At 37.4% G+C, this 27,647-nt stretch overlaps 1 protein-coding gene across 1 annotated transcript in view; it reads right to left on the bottom strand.

Moving 5' to 3' along the window:
• The window catches only part of ITGA4 (integrin, alpha 4 (antigen CD49D, alpha 4 subunit of VLA-4 receptor)), a gene marked incomplete at its 5' end in the record, with an annotated part of 34,046 nt that extends 6,405 nt beyond the window's left edge, over positions 1-27,641 (bottom strand). Inside the window, 19 exons of the mRNA XM_009996326.1 lie at positions 184-263; positions 665-763; positions 1,499-1,649; positions 4,025-4,101; positions 5,012-5,161; positions 8,145-8,299; positions 9,757-9,911; positions 10,292-10,337; positions 11,214-11,304; positions 11,675-11,769; positions 15,080-15,191; positions 16,206-16,343; positions 16,433-16,492; positions 16,827-16,912; positions 19,399-19,528; positions 20,165-20,232; positions 21,533-21,662; positions 21,757-21,863; positions 27,551-27,641. Of these exons, the coding sequence (XP_009994628.1) occupies positions 184-263; positions 665-763; positions 1,499-1,649; positions 4,025-4,101; positions 5,012-5,161; positions 8,145-8,299; positions 9,757-9,911; positions 10,292-10,337; positions 11,214-11,304; positions 11,675-11,769; positions 15,080-15,191; positions 16,206-16,343; positions 16,433-16,492; positions 16,827-16,912; positions 19,399-19,528; positions 20,165-20,232; positions 21,533-21,662; positions 21,757-21,863; positions 27,551-27,641 (2,021 nt within the window). The remainder of the gene's footprint in view (positions 1-183; positions 264-664; positions 764-1,498; positions 1,650-4,024; positions 4,102-5,011; positions 5,162-8,144; positions 8,300-9,756; positions 9,912-10,291; positions 10,338-11,213; positions 11,305-11,674; positions 11,770-15,079; positions 15,192-16,205; positions 16,344-16,432; positions 16,493-16,826; positions 16,913-19,398; positions 19,529-20,164; positions 20,233-21,532; positions 21,663-21,756; positions 21,864-27,550) is intronic.
• Positions 27,642-27,647: the final 6 nt, after the last annotated feature.

Raw genomic sequence — 27,647 nt, 5'->3', positions numbered from 1 at the left:
AGAAACCAGCTAACTATTTAAATAGCTCTTATCTGGGTTTTCTGTAACTTCCCTTTCTCTACAGATTTGCAATGGATATGTCTTCTTGCAATTGTGCTTTGCTAAGTTTTCCCAGCATTCCCCTGTTCTGTTTTCCAAAGCTAGTAATACTTTTTTCATGGAGCAATTCGTCTTAGACTTTACCAGGTAGCGTTAATGATGATGTTGAGGTCATCTTCTGCTCTGGTAAACGAGCTTGCATCCAAGAGGAAACTAAAATCCAGCTGCAGAACAAATAAAATATTATTTATATCAAGTGATAGTATGGCTTTAGCACAGTTTAAATAACATTATTTTATTAAACTAATTTATAGTTTCATCCTCTAAAGAAATTCAGAACTAAGAATACTGTTGCTTTTTGTGTCTTCTACTCCTTTTCTATTGACCTAACACATTTGTTCACAGCCTCAATCAGCTCACTGATCTAGGAAGCCAAGCACAATCAATTGATGCATAATACAATGTTGTCCCTTAGTGAATACTTCCAGACAGTATTTAAACAACTGCTATTAAAAGTAGCAGAGAGATTCAGATACCAACATCGTGAAAGAAATTAGTTGGGAACAAAGGAGAGATACTGAAAAACGGGGGTTTTTTCCCCCTGAAAATCCTCATAATAGCTTACCTTTGATTTTTGATCTACATATAAATAACCAACACTGCACTCAAGCTTCACTGCATGATTTTCTTTATCTAATACTTCACAATATATTTGTTTTTCTTCCTAAAAGAAAGGAAAAACTATTATTGATGAAAACACAACTGCTTTTTTTCAGATGTTGCAAATTACATGCACACACTAGAATTGAGTGGTTTTTATTTCCCTGAACCAGGTATTTGTTATTTCACTGATGCCAATATCCAGAACATTCATATTATGCATGACTACTTTAACATATCCTTATATTGATTATTGTATCTTGTTACTTCATCCTCTCTTGGCTAACAGTGCAGCTGAGGTGTATGCATCTGACCCAGATCCACTCCAGTTTAAAGCCAACCTCTAAAAGGTATCAGAGAAATTCTACACAGAGAACAGTTAGAAAGTGAGAACAATTAGATCTGTGCCTTCATAAGACTCTGCATCTGTGAAAAACAGAAGATTCAATGAGGTCTTTGTGATCACCGAAATAATGATCTCAGACAACAAGTAGCAGTAACATCCTGAAATACATTTAGAAACCAATTTTTAAAATTTAAATGTTGCTGTCATATCCTGTTATTGAAATTATTGAAGTAACCTGTATGGATTAAATTGCACGTGGTGTAGGCAGCTAGAAGTCCAATACCTTAACAACTGGACTGTTGCCAGATTTTGTGTGTGTGTGTATGTGTAAGTTAATTGTCAGTATCTAAAGAAACTCAACAATCCACTGGTATAATATGAAAAATGCCTAGTTGAGAAAGAAAAAAAATAATAAAAGGATTACTGTTTGACAGATTTTTTTCTTGTTCTTACCAGTTCTAGAAGTCGGATGAAATAAAGACCTTTAGGGATTTGAATGTGGAGGACAGTTTCATATGCATCATCTCCAACATTAAGCAGAGAAATGTTCAACAATAAAGTCTTCACATTTCCAACGGTGAGATGTGTTTTCTTATCATGAGGCCTATAAAAATATTTATCATAAGTGAAAAGTAATTCTATATACAGCTTGTATACAAAATTTTTCTGCCACTGCTCTTTTAGTTAATTTCATTTGATTCTACCAAAGCTCAGCTGGAGATCATTAGGAAAGTTCTTACTCAGTCCTGTAACCAAAGGTACTACACCAATTATATGGTGGGCAACACCAATATTGTACTTTTTAGGGACTGTGGCTATTAATGTGAGAGCAAGAAAACCGTTATCAGACCAGTCACACTTCTGGGTTTTACAGGAGAAGTCCTTTCTCTTACAAAGGAGAATAGCAATGTGTGACTTGTACAGTATTTGCAGACATTATTTCAAAATTCACTCAACTCAAAAGTATGGGATTTAGTTACTATGCAGTAAGTCACAAAGAGGGCAAGTGAACATGCCTGTCTTATGATCTATGTAGTGCTCTATAATCATGTTACAAGTACAGACACTCTGTGGGGGGCTAAAAGTAAACTTCAGCTTGACATTAAAGTTTAATTAAGACTTGTAGAAAGGCTGCCTAGAAATAGACATTTATCAGATATTCTGGCTTGAAACCAAAGCATTAGTCACTGAACACCTTTGGGAAAGAAGCTGGTGCTTTGGAAAGCAACAGAAGGTAAAAGCACTGCATAAGCAGATAGGCTCCAAGGCAAAAGCAAATTAAAAAAAAAAACCCAATGTTAACATTTCAGTAGCTTGATTAAGTTTAGGTTAAATTTTAGGTTGTTTTATGAGTTATATCCTTACTGTTCAGTCCTCTTATATGCATTAAAGCCAAGCTCATTAACAAGATGCTGTCACAAAGATGCCTCCCAGCTTAACACACAAGTACACAAAAGCACCAGGTGCACATCTGGGACTACAACAAAGCTGAACTAGAGCTCTTCCTTGGTAATCAAATTTCATTCTTCATTAAAAAAATGCATGATGGAGACTAGAAATTTACAAAGGAAGCCAAAATCTAAGCAATTTAAACAACACATGCTAGTGTATACATGAAGACTCAGAACTCAGTAAGTGAAGTGTTACATTGACACTCCTATTTTATTTCATTCTTTTAAGACTAGAAGTGTTTGCTTTGCTGTTCAAGGGTAATGAATGCATTCTGTCTAGACAAAATACATTAACGCTTCACAGCTAACTAGTTTTTAATTGATATTCTAGGGGCACAATGTAATTTAAGGTGATACTTCACACTTCATCAATATATTTAGCCCATTTATTTACACTGAAAATCTGCTACTGGTACCTCATGCCGAGCAGGTATGCTGTCATCTGTTTTCCTTGCTTAGAGCTTGGAAGTACTTACAAAACTGCACTTCTCATGTCACAAATACAAATACTGCACAATCTTTCTTTCCAAAAAGTTTATGATAGCTCAAATAAAACAACCTCCAAGCCTAAGCAAAGGAAAAGGGCTTAAGACTCATGCTACAGGCCACATGCTAAGGGAGGCAGAAAGATCCTCATCTTATTCTGCAGCCTGTGAAGACAAAAAAAACTTGTGCTCAGGATGGCACAGGTGTGATTAATCAGCTTTATGCAATTGTCATAGTCTTTTGGTGTGATTTTATGTTGTTCAACCTAGTATCTTGATTAAAGTAGAATCAACTTTAAAAGTGATAAATTACACAAGAAAATCCAGGTCACATGCAAAATACCCAACTAGCTGAGATTCACAACAGCACACCAACACCCTGTTTTTTGTGCTTTGGAGTATATTATTCAATAAAAGTAAAGGCTCTTATAATAAAATATCACTTTAAATAAAATAATTAAAATAAATTCTGAATACAAACAATGGTACGTGGCTTAAAACTTTCCAAAGATGATGCTAAATAGAGATATACCTCACAAAGTATTGCTTCGTGTAATACAGATTCTGCAAGACAATAATAACTATTTAAATACTTTGAAAGTGCATTCATTATCTTGAATATAACAGGATTTAAACACAATATCTATTTGGAAGGAATGGAAAAAACCAAACATGTTACAGGGTATATGAAAAAAGAAAACATGGATGTAAATTAAAAACTCAAAAAACAAGGTCCATTTGGGAAAATGCAGGCTAACTCATGTGGGGAATAGACGTCTAAACCTCACATAATACTCAACCACCTGGTATTTCAATCAGCAGTTCAAAACCAAAGATGTAATACTCGTAAATAAATAAGGAAAAAGAGACACTGTTTTATAACTGAAATAATAAATACAACAATGCCTTAGTAAAAAACTAACGTGTCTCCTTTGTACAGTGCAAGCACTTTCTTTACATACAACAGTTTAAGGAATAACCTAGATAAAATACTACTGAACCTCTTTAAAAAAAAACAACAAACAAAGCCACATTATACTTACTTTGGAAAAACAACTTTTCCAGAAACTCTCAAGTCAGCAGAACAATTTTCTTGGGAGCAAAACCTTTCAAAAACAAACTATAGAAGATAAATTTAAAAAAAATCCATTCAGTGTATTATGCGTATGATATGAGTAAAAGTATTTCCATAGAAAGTCTATCACAATGTTACCAAGTATCGGGAATCAGCTAATAGCACTTGCTCCTAGAAACAGCTCAACCAGGCTATGATGTGCCATTTTGCAAACACATTCTGCACACTCAGAATAACAACAGAGAGACTTTCCAGACTCAAATCTCACAGGTAAGCTAGTGGCTGTATGGTCAGCTGAATTGTTAAAAGTAGTACATTAAAAGGGTAGAGGGTCCTAACTTTTTCTTAAGTCAAAGTCAATTAACTTGTATTTTTTAGGGGTGAAGTAAGTTAATTTCCTACTCATTTAAGCATACAGAACATACTCTTACTCCCCCACAAACCTTGTGTTTGAAAACCTGCATTACCTTCACATAACTTATATTTCAGCAACATCACTGAAACACTTCACAATTAATACCAACATGATATTGTGCATTTAACGCAGAATTAATTTTAAGGAACAATTTTATACTGGAATGTGACTCATCCTATGTGGTTATAACTAAAAAGGAATTAATATATGAGTGACTTTTATACCTATGTGTTCTAAGGTATAGAATATTAGATATTCTTGCAAGCTTGCTGCACATAGTTGATTAAAAAAAAACCCCACAAAAACCCAAACCAAACATAATAAAAATTATATACCAGTTCTGCAAAGATTTCAATTGATACTATTTTTTTTAGAAAAAATTAGGCATTTTTAGCATTCTGGTTTATTAACTAAAATCAAGGCACTAGGTGCTGGTTTGGAAAACACATTCCTTCACATGCTGCAGGTTTCTGAAGCTTTTCTAAACTGAGCTTAAAGCATTAATATTATTGCATTTGAAAAAAAAATTCATACACTAACCTTGCTTTTTATAACATCTTTTTCTTTCCTCCTTTGAAGAATGGGTTGAAGTGGTGAAAATTCTTGAGCATTTATTTTCTGTAGAACATGATGCCCCAGGTGATAACTTGCTTCAACATGTACAGGAGTCAAGATATCCCTTACATCTTTCTATGAAAATTGGAAACCTAATGAGTTAATCATATAAGACAAGACATGTATGCTTATGTTTTAAAGATTATTAAGTTTCTTAAACAGGAACACTTATTTTTTACATGTAAAATAATTTCATATGCCATATGGCTCATACACTTGCCCAGATGTCCTTGTTGCTGCAAGAGGCAACCAGAAACACAGAGGACTGGAATGCAGTCCATGACAGCATCAGGAACTGCAGAGTGGAAGATCCTCTAGTAAAACAAGTCTTACTGAACAGGGAACCTGCTTCTGTCAATAATGCTGCCTTACATACCTGTGAAATGCTGTCCTGCCCAAATAGAAAAATAGGCAAAAAGTGGCTAAAATGGAGAAAGTTAACCAGTGTGATTACCTCAGACAAAACCCATGGGTATTTCTGTATGAAATCAAAAGGAGCTCTCCCACCGCACCACTAAACCAGGTCATGACTGCATTTTATTTTTCTGCCTCTTTATTTCCTATTCTGCTTTAAAAAGATTGAACTCAGTAAACTACCATCTTCTACATGAAGCCTTGCCTGTGTAGGAATGTTGCAGATCAGAGCCCAAACTATCTACTTGTGAAAACTGAACAGCTTGAAGCACCGAGTACTAACAATAGCAAACCTGATTAAATTATTCCCTAAGTGTAGGAGATAGACACTGATTGTCCCTCCACATGGCCACTACTTTAATTCTGATCTGCAAGCTTGCTTTGGCCAAATCACATATTATCTAATATTATCTAATTCATGATAATTTTCCACAAGGTCTTCTCTGCATCTGCTTTATACTACTTCCATTATACTAATTAGCTATTAATTAGTCTTTATTCAAAATACATAAAACATACATAATCTCTTTCAAGGGCTGTACTTGATAGACATTCACACTTCACTTTAGCAGCTTCATACAAGTACAGAAACCTCAGTGAGTGGAAGGAGATGCTTATAATGCTATTAATTAATAATTAAAAAGGAAAAGAATTTATATGGAGGAAAAAATACTAATGACAGACTACAGGAAGTGATGAGCCAAATCATATCCTTTGTCCTACACAACTACCTGCTGATACAGGTACAGCAATCTGTACAAGGTCAGCTGTCAGTCAGATCTCTTTTAGTTTACAAAACTCTTACAAGTGGGCAATTTGCCATTACTCCTGCAAGTCATGCTCACTTAGGTGCAGCTACAAGTTGAGATGCACCCCGGCAATTTTCCAGTAGATAACAAGCTTTCCTTTGTACCCTGGAGCATTATTGTGAAGAACTGGCTTCTAATGGTGTCATAAACAAAATAAAAGTAAAAGGAATGAAGAAGAAAAATACATGGAAGACTTATTCCGTACATGTTTTTGTAGCTGTAGAAAATTAAAGTCTGTTTCCCAGCCTCTGTGCAGGATCAACTGCACCAGTCATCCTAACAGATGTTTGTTTCAAAATGTCACAGAATTGCCATCTTGAGGATTTTAAAGAAAAGATTAGGCAAATTAGTCCTTTATTTTAATACCCTTGTTTCTCCTTACATCTAAATATTCCTTATCCTTAGTATGTCTTTAGAGAATTCTTTTCACCTTTAGATAAGGTCTTACAAGAGGTATCATTTTTTTTCTGAGTTTAATTAAACTTGGATCATCTGTGTCTGCTTGTTTTTGTATTTGATTGTGGTTTAGGACTTCAGGTTCTTCCCATTTATTCTCCAAATTTTTCTGTTGGGATAGAGAAGCTTCTAAGATGTTTGATAGTCTGAATCACTTTTTTTCTTTCTTGTCCACAGAATGGCCTCTAAAATATTATATCCTTGTCCTGACTGCAGTTGCTTTTACTTTTAGGACAGATCTATTGTATATATCCTTCAGAGGGATACATCAAGCATTAATATGACAGCTCATTTCCTCCAGGGCAACAGTTACTTTGAGACTACTACTGTAATTAGGATCTTATTGACTTGATTCTTACTACTTTATTTCCAAGTCAGTACCATCCTTTATTTCAAAGGATCATAGAATCATAGAATGGTGGGTGGGCAGGGACACTTTTCAATAGACCAGGTTGACTACTAATCTGGTCCAGGATTCAGGTTCGTTTGTCCAAGAAAAAGACATAATCTGTGCAGACTTCACTTCTGTGAGCAGAGAGATCACTTTGTCAGCACAGTGCATATTCTTCATTTTGTTAATCTCTGAATTCATTCACAAAACTCTTATGAGTGCTGTTTCTACCCTGCTCAACCTCTTAATTCTCTCACTGTTTCTTTTGGTGAGTGCCACATCATTTGCAGGAAGAAAGCGAACAATTCCAAGCAAGTGTTCTTCATGCCCTGCTAGTCTTTGGCTCCTTGCAACAAATTCACAAAAAGGTCCACACTATACACCTTGAACTACAAACTCTCTTCAAGCAACTTGATTTCACTCCCTATGGGCAGGAATGGGTTCTTTTCTTATCAGGTGAGTTATATACTCACAGCAAACAGGGGAACAAGGCCATATACATGTTCTTTAAATAACAAATGGAAAAAAACCCACATAATAAACATTTTCTCTGTGTAATTACAAGTTTAAAGATTTTGCCTTAAGGAGTACACAGGAAAGTTTAATCAGAGGTGTTCAGCAGAAAATATGTTATACTGTATCTTCTTGTTTCCTCCAGACTGGCCTCAATCTGTGATCCGTCACCCATAAAAGAGGGTGATAAAATGTCAAGAATGCTCATGTACTACTTCATCATTGTGATAAGTTGTTGTTATTATTATGCACATTCTCACCAACATAAGAGATAACAGACCTACTAACTTCCCCACAGAAAGCTGAGAAAGCATCAGAATTACAGTATATTAACTGTTGAAGTTACAAACACAAATATTCAGCTTTCAAAATGATGCAATCCAATTGTAAACAAAACAGGTTCCTTTGCAGCTGGTGTGCTTTTCAAAGGAGAGCAAAGAATTTACAGGGCAATACATATTGAAAATTACATTACCCTCATAAATGCTGAATGATCTTTGCAGGCAATATTCTTATTGTAAATCTTCACATTTCCTGATACTGAATCAGATGTTCCATTGGAGGAGAAATAAAATCTTGCTTGTGTATCTGCTTTTCTGTTCACATCAACACTCAGATTATAAAGCAGTACTGCCAAATGAAACCCAGGGAAAAGAAAAGTTGTTAAAAAAACTGTTATAATTTTCAGAAATTATTGAAATTGCATCTCCTGACTCACTCCCTTAAGTGTGTTTTATAATACCCATTTCGAAACACCTTAAAAATTATCTGACATAAATCCATCCCTAACAAGCTTCTAGCCCTCTAAAAATTGATTGCACCATGACTGATCCCTGATACATGCTTTTACTCAGGGATGTTTTTGTCAAGTTACAGTTTTCTACCAGAATCTATTTAAAGAAAATCTGCTTCAGTTATTTACAGGGTTGGCATTAAGTTTCAACAAACATAAGTCAACAGACACTGACAAATATAGTTTAACTTCACATTTTTTCTATTTAAGTTAGCATGAATTGCTATGATAACAAATAGCAAGTTAGTTTCATAGCATTACTATTACTTCTTAATCTCTGCCAAAAATTGAATAAGAATATCTAGAATTTCTTCTAGACTTTTCTATTCAAGTTGAAACATCTTGGGTCCAAATCCAGCAAGGGTAATCCAGTCTGATCTTTCACAGCAGCTATGAATTTCAAAAGATCTGAACTTGAAACTTCACACTTCATTGTTAGATGTGTTCTCTGCAATGTGTTCCTAAAAGATATAGAATATTCTCACAAAGAAGATTTAATATGTTTAACTTTATATACCATGTATTATCAGGGTTGTTCGCAGTTCACAAATGGGACGTGACAAGTAGGTTAAAAGCACCCAGACAATACAGTCAAATATAGACAGTAAATTATTCTAAGTAAGTTCACAATGAATATTCCCTTGGATACAGTATGTTTTAAGCAACACCAGTTTTTGTCAAAAGCAAAATATGCATTATATAAAATATAATTTAAGATGTATTTTTCAGTAATTTTGATGGGACACCTTCTCTTTCAGATAATGTTCCATGAAGAAGACTCCATCCTACAGTAGTCCTATACATCCTATACACTTTGGTCCCTGTCTGGGAGGCCCACTTTAAGAGGACATCTGAATATCATGCTGAATAATCTGATTCTACATTAAGACAAGATATCCACCCACCATTTCCTACCTAATTGCAAAGCAACAGCCCAAATATTTGCATGTGGTAAGTTTAGACAAACTTGACAGACACTCTGTTAGGCCTTGTGCAAAACAGAATCCAGTCCCTGGAGAGCTACATAAAAGACAATGTTCACAGAATAAGTGTGTTCTACTTTTTAGAAACTCTAATGGCATAACAGCTCATTCAGAAACCAATAAAAATGACAAATCTAGTTATTGTCATGCTACATAATGACCACCTGAAATAGCAACACCACAAAGTAGTTCAGAAGTAGGACTGAATCTTTTCACACCACTGTTCACTGAGTTAAGTTGGGTACCAGAAATAGCCTATGATGGTACTGGTTTAGTACTGCTCCAAAACCCATGTGAAAATAGTAGCTTACCAATATAACCAGGTACCTCTCGTCCTGTATAGGTAAAGCATATCTTCAAATTCATACAGGTGGCAGGCTGGTCATTTTCCATGCAGTTTAAATTAGTCCGATTTATAGAACTAGGATGTTTTAAAGACGCTTGAACAATTATCACGGGTCTTGTTCTAAGTACAGAAAAGAGTTAATCCTCACAAAGCACTTCAGAAGTAGCTTACAGAATCTCTGCAGAATCTAACAATCTGACAGAATCTGTCTTTACATTTTGTGATTGTAACTTTTAAGCTACCTGCATTTTCCAGAATCTAAGTAACTGTATGCATATTATTTGCTGCTTCACAAAGTTTAAGAATTATACTTTCTTTTCTTTCAATGGGCTTACTTAAAAGTTTCAGTTGTAGAGCATTCTGGAGCCCAATGACTGAAGTTCAAGACACCAAAAAGAGTATCACAAGGTTAAAACATGTTACTGAGTTTTGTTAAATTGCATGGAAAGATACAGTTAGATTGTATGGTCTTTAAAAACACTGAAATGTAGCAAACTCACCTAAGCACCACAGCAGAATCTGAGAGAAATGCACCAACTGCTACATCTGTAAAAAATATCCAGATCAATAATTATAATTTGTCAACAGAAATTACTTCTCAAGTACAAGCATTTTGTAGCATATTCACCTTTTGGTCAGTAATTGAAACACCATTTGCCCTTTCTTTATTATAAGGCTTATACTAATACTCAAAGGTGTCCTTCTCCATCTAGAAAATGATTGCTTAAATGCTTGTGCACTGTCCCTTAATGCTGTACTTGCAGATATTGGTAATGTGATTATCTGATTTATATTCTATGTTTAAGTGACTGACATCAGAGGAAAATTCAGGTAAGCAGGAGGTATTTGCCTTCTTTTAGATCCAAATATTCAATATTGCTATATACACACACATGCATATACATAAACCATTCAGTTATATATGTAATACTGTATGTATGAAATTGTACGTGGACATAGGTAGAGAAAAAAAATAATTTATTCCAAACTAACTGAAAACTATACACAGAGACAGAGCTTGGTGACTCCTGGTAAAACCCAGACTATGTGCAAACCAGTAAGATGTGTTTAGGTTAGCACACTAGTCTGGACAACAAACCTGCTTCCAGTGCCCACAATAGCTCATTGTGCCATTAGCAGATGAGATGGCTGCCATAAAAATAAAAATTACGCTTTTCTTCCTCCTGTGCACAGTGATCTTACTACTACATCATTCTGAAGCCCTTAAATAACAGTTAGATGATGGTGAAAACTGTCTGCTTGGCCTCAGCTTTACCTCTTTTTCTTCCCAAAATGCAAGATGTTACATATAATCTTAACAGAGTTTACTTCTGTTAAAAGTACTAAGTAGCACAATAGGGTTTTTCCCTATGAATTTCTACTCTGTTACAAATGGAAAATAAACAAAATTGTTTTGTTCACCTTGATAACCATTGTTATCGGCATCAATGCCACTTGCTATGGATTGTCCAAACATGCTTAAAGAATTACTGACTTGATGTCCTTCTATTCTCTGAGGAGGGAAAAAACAGAAGAGAAAATTATACTTGGAAAGCTAATCTTTGAGTTACAGTATCCAAGGAAAAATGTTAGCACAACCATCCTACTGCTGAAGGTGTTCATATGCTTACCTGTGAAAGTACACTTCTGAAAGTAATAGTCCTCAGTTACTGCAAATATTATATCACATAACCCTTGTATAAGGTCTCCAAAACAATTTGTTTTCTATTACAGGTTATATAATAGCTGGGAATCATAGACTATGTGAAAAAGTACTGAAGTCTTTTACCTCAAATGGTCAGAACACAATATGAAGGGAAAACTCTCTTGAATTTAAGCTTAGCATTTTTCTGAATTGATTCTTTTTCATTGAAAAAGTATACCTGCGAAAATGAGGGTGTTATTCCATCTTCCCTGCCATTGTAGATATAAATAACTCCTTTTAGATTATCTTCTTGTGGAGCCCCAATTGCTACATCTGTGGAAAAATGATTTAACAATAATCAGTTGACTAGGAAATACGAACAAGAAAGCATTCAAGTCCCATTCATGGAGATCAGCCAAAATGAACATGGTCTTTAAAAAAACCAAACAACAAACAACAAAAACAAACAAAAATCCACCCTTGTATTCATGGAATTATGATTTTCCTGCACTCTGCTATTCCCACATGGATTAAATCACTGAAACACAAGCAGTACTCTTATTACACTGCCTGAAATGAATCATTAATTCTTCTATGAGATGGCCTTAACAGCCAGTAACAGGCTCGAACAGGCATTTAACAAGGAAATTAAGGTAGCTGGTTTGTACAAAGGGATGTTTTATGCCTAGATGATTTAATCCCAGAGGGGTGTGATGACACATAAACAAATTAAACAGCCAACCCACCCACCCTCAGCAGTCCTTACCAGAAAGCCCCTTGGTTCAAATAGCCAGAGGTTGTTAGCAAAAAGTGGAAGGGCGGGGGAGCGAGAGATTAATTACAACATCTTGATATTCACTAATACAAATTAATAACTCAATCCTCATTCACAAATAAGCAAAACTGAACTCTCTGCAAATCAGAAGTACTGCATGTTGCACCAAACTAAAATCAAAGAAAAGAAAAGATCTGACAAGTTCGTTGTACTGAACAATTCTCTGCTTGAGTCCATATTGGTTGAATTCCTACTTTGGTGACTAACACACACGAACTATATGTCTCTATACTGGTGAGATGAAAATAGGACAGCCAAGTTCTGCTCCTCCTTGAGGAGGTCAGATTCTACAGCAGCACACATGCCATTATCTTCCCAAGGGCTGATACTGACGGTTTAGATCATTGAAGAAGTTGGCTCTCCTGTGCTTTCTTATTACTTCCTAAAGACAAATGGTTTCTAACAATCAATTCTTCTTTATATTTTCTTCCAGCTCTTTTTCCTTACAAAATTTCTTTTCCTATTGCCACTCTCAATATTGCCTCCACTTTTTCTTTTCAATGTTTTTGTTCCCTTCAAAAGCTAATCCATTTATTTGCTTCCCCCTGCAGTTTTAGGATGCTCATTCTACAATATATTCTGTGTCATGCATCTACTTTGCTATGCTGCTATTAATTTGATTTTATTTCTCTGTTCCCCAGCCCTACATTTGAATACAGTTTTCCTCTGCCGTTTGCAGTTTTTTGGGGCAAAACTGAAACTTGTGCATAAAACAGTGAAGGTGATGAAAACAGAAGAAATGAAATCTAACAAGAGTTCAGGGAATAGGTACCAAAGGAGGAACTCCTCCCATCTTCTTTACCTAAAGTGTTGAAGTCCCCACTTCCCAGCCCTGGTCCCATTTCATTTCCATCTGTGTGTGGTGTGGAGCTGCACACAGGGTGAGCATCAGCCTCTGCTCAGGCTGCCACGTGGACACGTCTCCTCCTGCTTTCAAGCATCACTTCACAATAAGTTATTTTATCTAAATGTAATTTCCTTCCCCAGAAAAAGGCACAGAAAGGAGAACACAAATAGGTCAAATACAAATTCAAGCAGCTGAGGAATTACGAAAGGCTTCAGATGACCAAAAAAAAAGAATAATATTTTAATCAAACCCAGCTTTTCCCTTTTCCTTTGGTTTTCTTTTCAAGCCGTTGTTCCATCTGGGTGAGGTAAGGACACGCAACTTGTGCATAAAACAGTGAAGGTGATGAAAACAGAAGAAATGAAATCTAACAAGAGTTCAGGGAATAGGTCCCAAAGGAGGAACAAAAAAAAAAACCCTAACTAAACCCAAACCTTTAAGGAAACCCAAACCCCCAAAACTTTAAGGAAAAGAAGGCCAGATATAAGAATCACTGTTCCAAGTTTGGCAGGTAATGGAACAAGACAAAGAACACAAGACAAAAGGAAGACCAAAAGAACACTGGGAGGTAACGGCAAGTAATTCAGAAGAATGAACTAAAATGTGGACTTGATAAAGATACAGCCCAGAAAAAGCTGAGTTTTTGCACAAAGGATACTAGTTTCCTGCATTTTGTCCAAGTTTTGTTGATGGAAAAACTGAACGATGATTCATTTATGCATTTTTGAACAGCAAAAAATGCCTGCTGTGTTTTCATCCTGTCGTTACACAGCCTATTGTGCCTGCCCTTCTGCTTGAGGGGAGCACATCCCAATTTTTCAGACATCAGTACTGGCTCTTCCTATTTGTTTGAAACCATGACAAGATGAATGAAGCCACTGGGCTAGGTCCCCTCTGCTTGTCTTCAGTCTTGCTAGAGGCCTCGCAGTCAGGCATGTTTTTGCAGGCTACCTAAACAGCCAGCAAACGGTCTTGGAAGGAAAGAGGCTGGAAGCAGCAGACCATGGGGCTTTCTGTAGCAAATACATTTTAGGCAGCCTTAACAGAAAGAGAAGGGAAGTAAAAGGCTGTAAGAGTAAATCTAGATGTTTTAACCCATCTTACATCCTTCTACCTATTTTCTTTAACTAAAATACCTTATATCTACACTTCCACATGGCACTCTCTTTCAATGTCTGTTACTTTTGTGCTTACTAGGGCAGTTGGAAACAAGTCTACAGACTGTATGTTTCTGCCCTCTGAACAGGTTCCACCTGAACAACATCAATGGAAATTTCAGCCCACATCACATCATATTTAGAGAGGGTTTCAGCATGGGTGGTGGGGAAGGAAAGGAGAATATTCTCAGTTTCTGTTTAGGCATCTAACTTGGTTTGACTGAAATAGATCCTTCTGTATTGACAACAGGATTGTAAAAGTCCCTCAGAGCCCCACTAACATTCTGAATTCACCATCAGGGCATGGTCATCAAAGTCCTTCCTGGTATTCTGTCCTACCCCACTGGGAGCCCATGCTAGGCAATATATGAGTCATCCGAGAGCTTCAGTTCCCCAACAGTCTCACAACTTGCAGTTTTGTTTTCAATGTCCCTATGTGTTTAGTACTTCCTATCGGTATCAGAGAAGCAGATTTTGACTCCATGTGTAATTTTTATGCAGGATGTTACAAAATTGCCAGATTGTCTCAAATTGCCAAATTGTCTCAGATTCTAAAACAGGATCAGGAATTCCACTAGAGTTACATACTTGTGTTACATCCAAAGTTACATTCTATGTTATCACCCAATCTCTTGGTATTACACACCAATGACCATGAAACAGCTATATTTCAAATCAGTGGCCTAGAAAAGAGAGGTCAAGTCACCAACTGAAAGTCTTTTCAGACTTCCATAATCCTGTTTATCATGATGGACCACTGCTTAGAGCAAATTAAACCCAAGTGGGTTTTTTTTGTGCACTTACCTTCAAAACCATCATTATCAATATCTCCTAGGTTGGCTATGGACTCTCCAAACCTGGCTGCATATGAGTCACTCCCGCTGAGCTCTATGTCCAGTTCTACCATCTTTGCCTCCTGAAGGAAAAGAGAGTTAATGACACATTAACAAGGCATCTTCCAGGTGATCTAGAATGGTACAACCGAAAATGGTACAACTGCCTTGGATGTCAATATATAGTCTTACCTAATCTCTTGGTGCAGAAGCGTGCGTTATCAAAGATATTTAAGAGCATTTAGTATAAGAATAATCAAGAATAAGAAAGTCATTCTTTAGGAAAGAGAACAGTGAAGTGTTCCAATAGCAAACACCTGTGAAGAGCAGCAAGCTTGTAGCACTACACTGTGAAAACTGTGTTTGCTAAAAAGGTAGTAAACAGCAGCTGCTTCAAAGCTATCATGTGTGCCTTAGTTACTTGTAGGTATCCTGGAATTACTTAGCTCTCTGTGTGGAAAGCATTTTAAGAAAATAATAACTGCAAGCTTAAGAGAATAAGTATTTATCAGTCTGGAGAGGAAGGAAGGAAGGAAGGGAAATAAGATACAATGAGAAAAATGTATAAAGCCAGACAAATTCAAAAGCACTCAGAAAATAGTGATTATTCTTTCACTTCTGATCCTTTGAAAGAATAAAGAAAACTAATTCTAATGCATGACCTGTTCACAGTTACTTTATTTGCCAAACTAAGGACTACCAGTATCATTCTCAACAGCTACCACTAACTGCACACAAATTTCTTCATTCCTTGTTTCTTTGACGTGCTAAGTAAGTTGCTCTTCCTGTGCCAGTTCAATGGTAAGCAAGGCAATGGAGGAGAGCTTGTGAAGAAGCTGTCATGGCAGGCTGGCACCACCTGAAGCCATTATGAAACAAAACCAGCCTGTCCACTAGTGTAAATGACAATGTGTCACAGCTCATGCAGCCAGAGTTTGCAGGTGTTCTACACCATCCTGCTGGGATTGTCAGCACAGCCCTAGAGCTGCTTTTCCTATATCCTGAAGTACCATATAGTAGGAGAGAAAATATCATCTTCTTAGATGGTATACTAGAGCGACTGTGTCACTTGTGTGCTTTTTGGATAAAATACTTACAGAACCTGAATTGATGTAGACATAAACTCGGCCTTCTTCTCTGATGTTACTCTGCATTGGAGCACCAACTAGCAAGTCTGAGAGACCATCTGAATTCAGGTCGACGGCACAAACGGCAGCTCCAAAGTAAGAACCAAGCTGTGTGCAAACCAGAGATCACATAATTTTTTAATTTTGATGAAGACATGCTAGAAGTTCTAAGGTGCAGAAGAGTATGAAAGATTTACCTTTTTGCCCCTTAGTTCAAATAGAATATTGAGTTGCTTCTCAATGCTAAAAACGTATGCCTAAAATGAAAATAAAATACAAGTGGAGTTCAGCTAACAGGAATACAGAATTCTTGTGCTTTCTCTATAGCATGTGCTAGGGAAATCAGCAAAGCAACACACAGTATCACATGGTACAGCTACTTTCCGCTTCCTATCTATACCTTTGTTTAACACCATAGTTCACAGCAATGTTATCTAGACTATCTGCACTCATTCCTTCTTTGACTTTTCCCCTCCTTAAGAAATCATATATATCTGACACTTGTCTTGAATATGTTAATCTAAAGGGGAAAATCATGAGTGAATATGTGGGGGTATATGCTTCATACCAACAGTATAGGCAATCTCTTACTTTACCAGTCTGTTCCTGTTGGGGAGCCCCTCCAATTACTTCTGTACTGGTTGATGTCAGAAAATGTCCAGCTCCAACAGAGTACCCTGAAAATTAAGAACATACTGTTCAACACTGGAAATGCTATATATAAAAAAAAATAAATAGGAGCATGACGTATAAAAGCTGTCAACACCACAAATTACTGACATTCAGACCTCATGCAAGTTAGCAATGAAAACAGAAAAGAGGGGTTTTTAAAATATAAGCTAAAGGTCAATACAAACAGCAAGTTCCAGCATGCAGAAACAAGTGTCAGAAATACTCGTTCCTTCCCAGGATCTCAATTATCTGCCATCCTTTAGAAGCCAATAAAACAAATTGCAAACAGCTTCTGTTATTGCATATTCTACAATTGTTCCTTGAGTCCATATTGGAATACAATACAAATAAAACCCATCAAATGTCCAGCCAGTGCAATGTAGAAACACTTGATTCAATTGTTACTCTTTGACTATTGCTGTAACTGGACTGCAGTGCTACCTACAAGCACGTGCACATCTACATACACACACACATCGTGGACATACACACATGAAAATGTCGGAGACAAAATGGAGCAAAAGCTTGATTACTTAATAAGAAAGCATTGCATCAGCTTTTATAAATTAATCTACATAATTTCTGTACGTGGAGACAGCTCTTACCAAACGGGACCGTATTTTGGTGCAGATATCCAGCCACAGAATTGCATACTGAAGGCTGACACCTTTATCTGTAGCTACACAAGTCATCCTCACTCTTTTCAAAATGCTTTATGTCCAAGTTGAAACGGGGAAGAATATTACCATATTCTGCTACTCTTACATTTACTGAATGACTGTTTCTTACAGCATACAGAGAAAATGGAAAAATAATCTTGGATCAGATGAGGATCCTTAAATCTTTCATTTGTGAAGATGACTGTCTAGATTTCAAGTTCTCATGAAGCCAGCTTTTTCTTTTCATATTTTAAGCTAAAAGAGGTGCAGAAGGCAATCTAGCATTTAAAGGTCAGCACCTATTTTTTTACTTATTTAATGAAAAATTAGCTTAATTGGATTAACCTCAATTTACCTCCCCTGACCTTTATTTTCTAGTTATTTTGGTTGTGCTGAAGTGTAAACATTGACAATTCTAATGAACTTGTTTTTTCTTTAAAACAGACAAAAACCCTAAAAGACCCAAACAACTTATAGTAATCAAACAGTCCTCATTTTTACTGTGGTATTAAAATGTTGGATAGGTGGGGATCAGAAACTTGACCCCTTGAATTGAAAGTCATTGTCCAATGGAAATTTATTTCCAACCCCAGAATTCTCTTCTCTTTACCATTACTACAGTTACTATAATTACCTGATAACAGTTTGGTAAGTGCTTCAGGTTACTCTTTTATCAGGCCCAGCTGATCTGAAAGACTGACTTATCTAATTCCTTTTAAATAAGTCAGTTATTAATTTCCAAGATACTCTGAAGTAGTCAACGAAATACTACAAAATGTTGTTTATTAGCAGCTTCTCTTTCTAACTTCCTTCTTTCTTTTAATTGTCTGGTATTTAAGCAGCTTTGTTTCTTACAACTTATGTAAAATGTTACAATACTTTTGCATGCTCTTCCTGACAACTCTTATTTGCTAATTATTAGGTTTTAACAGTTTCATAAAAAATGTAAATAAAGAAGCCAACTTCTCAGTCCTTGACAAAAGAAGGATAGTGTAAGTAGATAATTCCAATTGTCAAAAGAGCAAAATCAGAAACAGGGAATGTTTATCCATGAGAACCAGATCTATGCATAAGAAAATGCAAAATCCAATGATTACAGGCAAAAATATCCTTCTTCAGGAGTTCCCAAAGAACAAATTCTTCTTAGGGTGTAGCAAGAAAACTGAAGCTGCTTATGGCTCTAGTATAAACCCCTGCAAGTGATAGTACTAAATCCAGCTAATTACTTGGTTTAGGTACACATAGAAGGAGTAGCAGCTTAACAGCTTTTTGGCTTTCTTTACAGGCATTCATTGATAAGGTTTGCCTTCCCATGTATCCAGACCAAGATATTGTCAGGGAAATATAAGAAAAAAAACCAACACACAACTGGAGGTAATTCTGTCTCTCCTAAGATTACAGCATGCTTCCCTTTACTGACAATGCAATTAAGACTTGTTTCCTTGCAGCTTTCACTGTAAGCAACCTTTCATATTTTTGCTATATGTGACATCATTGCATCTTTTGCAATGGAGTACGTGGCAGCATTTCAGACTTAACAGTGAAATGCAAACCATTGCTAACCAGAAGCATATCTCTACCTTCTAAGTCAAGAAATGATAGAAACACAGTGGAGAGATGATAAAAAACAGAAATCCAATGTTTGAGAAGCTTCCAGGCAAAAAGAAGAGAGAGGAAACCTTATAATTAAATAATATTTAACAAAATCAGAACACATCTTTAGAACTTCAGCTTCTGGAATTAATAAAGACACTATGCACTCAATTCAAGATCAGCTTTTTAGCTAATTCTTAGATTTATATTTTTGTAAAGTATTCAGTATTTTTAAGTACCTAGATAACTGCCAAATTTCACTTGGTTATCTGAATCTGTATAAGCATGGATTGTATTTGCAGTTGTATTGTAGACAAAAACAGAACCAGTCCAATAAAATGATCCAGGGGCTCCCATTATAATTAAGTCCTAAAAGAAAAATAAAACAAAGCCACATTATTGATATTTATATATTCATGAAAATAAACAAAACAAGTCTATTTAGATCTCCTATTAACTCAATGAAATGCTACTGGAGATGCATTCAGTTCAGTACTGAGGGACTGCCACTAGATCATAGAAAACACTTTTCAGACTTGCTAAAAATATGGCTGTAAAAAGCTTTGAGCTGTGAACAACTTTAAAGAAAGTAAAACCCACAAATCTGCATTTTTAGAAATCATAATCTTACAGTGATATGGAGATTAAATAATACAGAGTATTACTCTGTAAAGCAAGAAGGTAAGCATTGTTAGTCTTAATGTTACATCAAACAGGTTAAAGAGAATAATAAAACTTCATTCTCTGTTATATTCATGCTCTTTTTCCAGCTGAAAAGTAATTTTGTATTTCGTAAGGTGTAAAAGTATTCTTGGAAGTAAAAGGTTAAAGTATTGGGAATTACAATGCAAAACTTCTCCAGGTTAAATAAAAAAAAAAGGGCAAAGTCTAATTTTTCCTTCCCACAATAAAATACAGCATTAATGTTTGCCTTTACATATACCCTTTTATGCATGTGTACATGTATATACTTATAGAGAGAAGCTTGGCATCTTTAATACACACCTCAATGTAAAAACTAGACATTCCAGCCTGGCATGACCCATGGTTTTCTCCAAACTTCCGCACATAATCTGGGAATGGGCAAGAAATATTAAAAGAGATGAGAAGCGTGTAATTTCAGGATTCTGTGATTCTGTAATTTGTTACCAGGCTTTTCATAAGAGAACAACATTGTTTCTCAGATCCGTAATAAAACTAAATCCACTGGTTTCCACTGCACAGCCTTTAGCTTCAATAAGGTATTGCAAGAAACTGAAAGCACTATGTTATCACCTGATCACAGCTTCCTTTGAAATCTTGTGACTTTCATGGCTTTAGTTCTCTTTTAAATTGTTCCATGAACGAAATAGCACAAATAGCTTGAGGAGCACAGCTAGATAAACTTAATTCTTCTCTTCCACTCTGTATAATTCAGGCATAATCTGACTGACAGCCCTACCTCCATGGAAGGTGCCCTGAGGCTCCACTAGTGCTAGCATTATGGCTACCTTAGACATACTGGTACCTGTCAGCATTTGTCTTTACGTTCAGCTCTCCTAGATCCATCTTCCTGCTTTTCTTTGCTAACTGCCTCCCACCAGGGTTCAATTCAACTCACATATATAATGTTTGTTCAGTAAAAAGTGATTGAAGACAAAAGCATGATTTCACCAATGCTTGTAACAGTCTCCAAAGCAAACAGTGGGATATTTGATGGTGTTACTCTATTGGGCTGCATGGAAAAGCCAGATTGTCAGCTCTTCCTTTCATTGGCAAGGAGCAGGGTTATGAGATCATTCTCCTGGATGGGAGGGAGGTATTAAAGGGAAGGCAGGGATGGACCTGTTTGATAGCTTGAGGTCTTGACTCTTAATTTGCTCCTGCAGAGGAAGGACCACTGAAGATCTCACACAATAGCAGCAGCCTTGACGGGAGGCAAGTAAGAAACAGGGACACGTGCTTTGTTGAGGAACCACAGCACCTTCATATGAAAGACTAAGGAGCAGACAACAACCATCACTTGCAGGTATTACTGCTGCTCTGCAGTGAGGCACTCTCCTGAGCAGAACATGCAAATGAGAGAGTACTGGAAGGATGGATGTCCTCTACCAGTCTGTTTTTGAGAAGCTCACATCCTTCAGTTATCGGTCCAAGGAGTAAGTATTCCGAAGCCCTATTTAAACTAATTTTTTCCTGTTGAAAGTACTTTTTCTTTAGAAAATCTTGCTAACAAATTTACATCAGAAGTTGGGGTCACATCATCAGCAGTCAGTCTTCAAACCTTTGGCTGCAGAAAGCCTGCTCAGAGCAAAACAGGCACTTCACAGACTCCACACCCAAGCAGTTATGTATCTTACCATTCCTTAAAAAGGATCCAAGCATTCTGCTTACCTATATAGCATGGGCATATTCTTCTGCTCAGTTCAGTTCGAAAATCAGAAGAGATGGCAAAACAAATACCATGTGGGAGTTTGTGTTCATTTTTTACATAAAAGATATTTTTCCATCTATGTCCACAAGCCTATGGATAAAAAACAAATGTGATGTTTGTCACAGAAGCCTATGAAAGGTGAAGGCTGACAAACAGACATGCAGCTCCAGTGGTTAATACATACAACAACAGATCCATTTTCTTTTGGCTGCCTCGATAAGCTGACACCCAGCCACTGATTGTCACGTTCTTCCAAACAAGTCTTCCCACAGCGCTCTCCACTGGGGTTGCCTAGAAGACAAAGACCAATGCTCTGAACAGGGGGACAAAAACTGTGCTCACACCAGAGCTGAGATTTATCACTGTTCAATACATTAGAGGGTTTAAATAAATACACTCCTAGTTTAGCGGGATTGTTGAATTCCTTTTACAGGACATATAATTGCACCATATTAGGTATGGAAACAGAATAAAGGGATACACCTTGTCTATTTAATAGCCAGGAGAAAGATGAATGACAGTGGGCTTTGCTACATACATTCTCACAACCAACACCCACTGAAATTATTTTATAGCTAGGATGTCATGGACTTTTTGAGAGAAAAATATTAGATTAATGGAATTAAGATAACTACTTATCACATGATAAGACAACATCAGGAAATGCATGTGTAATAATTAAAACCCAACAATCATCCTTATTTCAGAGCTTGTTCTCTACCTTTTTTGCAACAGGCCTAACAGTTGATATTTGTCTGAAGAATCTGCTGGAGCCTTGATTTCTTTCACTTCTATACCAGCTCTCCACTTTTTCCAAACACCACACTTGCTTCCCACTCCAGTGGAAGGACCAGAGTAGCACAGTCAGGAACCCCTCACCATATTGCAGAAAGAACAATGCACCCTGCAACTATATTCTACCTTCTTCCAAAAATAACACCCTTCACAGGGTCAGGAGGCAATAGATCTTCCCTCATCTCTTCTTTACCACTTCCTCTCCCATGTTTCCTTCTCTAAGTAATCAAGGAAATAGTATGCAAAATCCAAGTAAACAGGAACTGACCCTAGCACTCACAAAACCAACACATTAAATCACCTTTGGGCCAAGAGATTTTATGTTACCGTAATTTAATAACTACTGTAGGTCACCTGGGGAATGGTAATTAACAACATGTGGGCTTTTTCTCCCTGACAAGCTCCAAGTAAAATGCCTTATTTAAAAAATATTCTACAAAGAAGTTGATTTTTCTGCAGGTTGTCAGTTACTCACATTTAAGGAATAAGTTTCCAAATTCTATTTCTCCTGCTTGGCTAATGTCAGTGACATGAACTTCCAAGTTCATGAATACATTAGTTTTATTAGAATTTAATTTTGGAGTTATGTCATGTAGAACTCATCACTTCCTAAGGAAGACTTTTCCATGAATTTTAGAGCATGTTAACCTGATTGAAATCTCCTCAGAAAACAAAATTTCATTGCACTCCCACACGTAAGAATTAAGCCTCCTTTAAATGACACAAAGCACTTCTGGTAACTCCCCTCTAGCAACGCTTTCCGTCCTTTTATGACAATGACTTACTTGGGACTTGCTTTATAATGTGTGTAGATTTGCAGGAAATGGAAGAAATGGAGAAGTCCAGTGTGATAAATTTAGATCTCAAGGGCTTTGTGATACTTTCTACCATTAAGTCAAATAAGTCTGGATAATGGTGATATGAGAGATACAAGGAAGTTTTGCTCATCTCAGCGCTTCACTCCTGGGCCTATTTCAGAGGTCCATAACAAGAAAAAGCATCACAATTCCTTCATGCTCATTGGATTGTATTACCCTTTTCCTTGGCTCCAACATACATTCTTGATTCAGGTTCACTCTGGCTCTCTGCTGACCTGCTGTCTTAAGTCTCCTCTCTTTCTCTGACTGGCAAGTATTCAACTACCTTGAAAAACCATAGGCCTTGGTGGATGAGAGAAGCATGAGCTTGACATCCCAGACACCACGAAGAGCCCCTGCTCCGGGTATGACATTATAAAAGCTTTATCAAATGAGAGAAGAAAATGCTGTATTCTGCATAAGCCATGGAGCAGCACTGCATAAGCTCAAGAGGACATGGCAGCTTGGCTGCCTCAGGGAGAAGGAGCACGCGCTGTCATAAAGTCACTGAGAGATAAGTAATTGCCCAGCCTGTGTACATTACACAGCTGGAAGATACACTTCTGCTGCAGTCCCTGCTGCACATATCCACAGGAACAGCACAACTGCATATAAATAAGGCCTCAGCTTATAAAGCTACTTCTAACTTTGGCCTCAAGGACTCTAATCCAGATGTTAGCAACGTCATCCAAAAAAAACCAGTTTCATATAACTCGCTCCAGTGCTTTCCTTGCCCAGAGGCCTCCCATGATCCTTTGTACCCTCCCAGAACTCCTCTGGTCCTGTTGCTGATTGATTAAAAACATCAAGTCTACTGATATTCTGCTGCTGGATGTCAGGGTCTCATCATCCATTTGTTCAGGGCAACCTTTTATCTTTTCAAGGATTTGATAGGTCTTATCCGTCTTACGTCCCTCAAACCACTTTTACCCAAAACACTAGTTAAGCACCAGCTGTTTCCACAACTCTGTAACAGGTCTGTGTCCAGAAGGTCCTGTCTTCCTCAAACTAGTATGGCTGTTTTGAAGGAAATCACTGGCAGGGTATGATCAATGCAAGTGAGATCAAAAAGCCGAGCTACCAAAGGCAAAACTTACTGAAATCAAAGTTGAACAAAGGTGTGCCTTTTGGACAAAGCCATTAAGTGTTCACTTTTCCATTGAAATGATTCAGCTGGGGGAGCTAGAGGGCAATTTGTTCATAGGTTAATTGCAGCAGGGACTTAAAGAAAGGATGGAAGCCTGAAACTGCAGGTAGAGCTTTCTGGCCTTCTGTTAAACAGCATGCACTGAATTTACCATCTACATCTGTAGTTAAAACTTTTTTTGGCTTTTTATTCAGACTGGATGGCAAATTTTATAAATTGCTTCATGTATTTTTAGCCAATGAATCACTGTTTCAAATCCGAGCAATTCCGTTGAAGAGTTTCTGTAACATTTTGCATGTCCAGATTGTAATAGGTCAAAACATCTGAAGAACTTTGTGCAAGTCCTTCTGCAATACTCTATGACTACTCCAAACTGACGTGAGCAAAAATCTTGCAATTTTCAGAAGACTAGAACACTGGTAGAAGATAGACATTTAGTGTTCCAACTAATAAACCTAAAGCATTGTACTTTGTATTTGTGTCTAGAGCTTGATTACAAGCCTCGATATCTTACATAAGTAATAATTTAAAATACCTCAAATACCAATCAGCAGTCTGGAATACTTGCCACCAGTGACATAAGTTCTAGAATGAGAAAAGAAACTCTCAAAAATGACTCCTCTATCCAACAATCACAGAGGGAGATTTAAAAATGCCAGTGAAGGGCTAAAAGGACAAAGATTTGCTAGCATATCTCACAGTAGTGCATCACAGGGCTCCTCTCAGCTCTTAAACTAGCTCAGGCCCCTGCAACACTTTAAATAACATTAAAATTTTCTGAAGTAAGCCTGGACAAGTTATTCCAAATGCTGGGGTGGCTGCAGCACCTGACTGTTCCCAGCAACTCTTTCTCTACCAAGGAAGCTGATAGGAATGTGTGACATAAAAAAATATAACAGCAATTGTGTGATAAGAGGCTTCCTATTGTGTGTAAATCCCTCATGACAACTTAGGCCAGTTTCAAGGCCTTTATCACCTAGTGATAAAGAGAAAAAAAGTGTTCTCATATACTTATGTCTCTAAGTAATTCACATCCATTTATTAAAGAGGCCCAACACTTGGAAAAAACCCACTTCTATTGTCCATTGTCACCTCTACAATTCTAAAACTCAAAATGAGAAACTTACTACCTCCAAGATTCTTTTACTGAAAGAAATATGAATGAAAGTATCCAAGACAGAAATAGCTACTTCCCAGTTTGCCTGTCCCAGCAATGTAATAACTCCATGCACATTTTTCAAGGGAAATGACTCTATTCTACAAGATCAGAACCCAAACTTGTCACTGGCAGGAATCCAAGCAGAAGAACGAGGAGGTCACTGACTGAAAGGCACAGTGTCGATAAAACCATTAAGTCCAAAAGTTGCTGACAGCCTGAATGAGTTAGACAAGAGGTAATTCTGTTCAGCTTTGCAATTACAAGTTCCCTTGTATATTTCTGTGACCGCTCAGCAGGATGGCAGAGGCTTAACAAACCTCAGATACTACCCTACTTCATTTACATCTCATGCACCACAGATGCCTTTGGCTTCTTCATTGACCTCATTGACCTGATTTACAATGGAGCACTTCTTTTCAGGATCGATTTAACTTCAGAAACACTGTAGATGTACCTCAGTGATGTAAAGATGTCATCTAGCACCAACGAAAAAAAAACCTTCTGCAAAAATCTCTTGTGGTATCACCGTTTTTAAAAGTGCAGGACAAGAGAGTAAACATCTTTGTTAACTTGTGGCCTCCAAGCCTGGGAACAGAAGCTGTGTTAAATTAAGCTTTTGGAACTACATAAACATTTTCATCCACCTGTTGCATCATTTAGTTTGGAATCCTCTAAGATCCTGAGGAAAAGCCCATCAAGTTACTTCATTAGAACTTGTGTTTTTCCACTGGCTATACGAATAAGGTGAGAAGTACAGCACATGTATGTAGCTTTCAAAGAACCTGAAACTTTCTACCCTTCCCCTCCTTTCCTTTCCCCGCTTAGTAAAGGACTGTTTTTATCTCCAGCTCAGGAGCAGGGGTTTATTGCCTCGTAGCATATGGTATTTCACCACCTCAGTTGACTTCTTTAATCGGAATGAAATTATTCAACAATTGCAAACAACTTCCTTAAGCTGGAATTGGTTTAATTGCATTTCTTTCTACAAGCAACCATTTATCTTTTCCTTATGTGGCTACAAGTAAAGCTCCAGTGATGTGTCTTACGTTTTTGTAGGTTAGTTACAAAAAAACCCTCATCTGTAGGAAAAAAATAAGGACAGAACCCGTCCGTTCTAAGCATTATGCACAGATGTGTAAAGAAATAATTGTTTTAGGATTCTTGCAACAGAATGCTGCATTCCACCCTGAAATGGTGTCTGTTCACGGGGTGCTATCGCTTTCATTGGTTTCAAATATTTCGAAAACCCTTTCCCGCGCTTCTTATCCTCACTGGGCAGAAAGTTCAGAGCCCTAACGGATCAAACAGTCCCAGACACAGCAGGACAGAAACTTGAGGAACTTTCAGGGGGATAAGAGAGCCCAAAGCAGTTCATGCATATTAACAGTAGCCCATTGCAAACTGCTCTTCTTTTTAACAAGTATCAAACACTTGGAAGTTGTATAAGTGGGGACAGGATAAAATGCAGAACCAGGAAAAACGGATTTAGTAAAAAATAGCTTTGTTCCCCTGAAACTCATCTTTTCAACACAGCTGCAAGCAGGGAGAACACATCTGCAAGACGACCATGGTTCAGAGTTACTTTAGGGTGCCTTTTACGAAGGGAAGGCTTTGCAGAAGAGAAGATGCTTAAGGCACATTCTTCCACACCTCGTCTCTGAGCTCATTACATGTGTTCTCTGCTCTGAAAGCTGAACAAGATAGAACGAAAATCTCAGGAGGCTTTTGAAATGGGTGCTGAAAAGTGCTAAAGAAAACTGTGGGAACGGGAGCTGTCAAACGCACCGTCTCTAAATCAAGTTTTGATGAATTTGGGAAAAAACAAACAAACAAACAAAATGCTACCGATACTGCTCTTCGGCAAGAGCGCTGATACCTCCCTTCAGCAAGAGGTCTGAGACGACCCCGGAAAAGCCGCCGGCAGCCCCGAGGGCAGGGCCAGAGGCTCCCACCGCCCCGTCCCGCCGGGGACACCCCTGTCCCCCCAGCCCGGGGGCTCCGTGCCCCACCGCCCACTCACCCAGCTGAAGCTGCTCGCACCGTCCGCGGGGGTTCCTCCCGATCCGGCATCGGAAAATGGCCCCAGGGTTGACCACCGAGCTGTTGGCGGGCCAGCC

This window comes from Chaetura pelagica, unplaced genomic scaffold (genome assembly GCF_000747805.2).
Source record: "Chaetura pelagica isolate M959 unplaced genomic scaffold, ChaPel_1.0 scaffold3, whole genome shotgun sequence".
Taxonomy (NCBI): domain Eukaryota; kingdom Metazoa; phylum Chordata; class Aves; order Apodiformes; family Apodidae; genus Chaetura; species Chaetura pelagica.
This window is presented reverse-complemented; position numbering and strand designations above follow the sequence as displayed.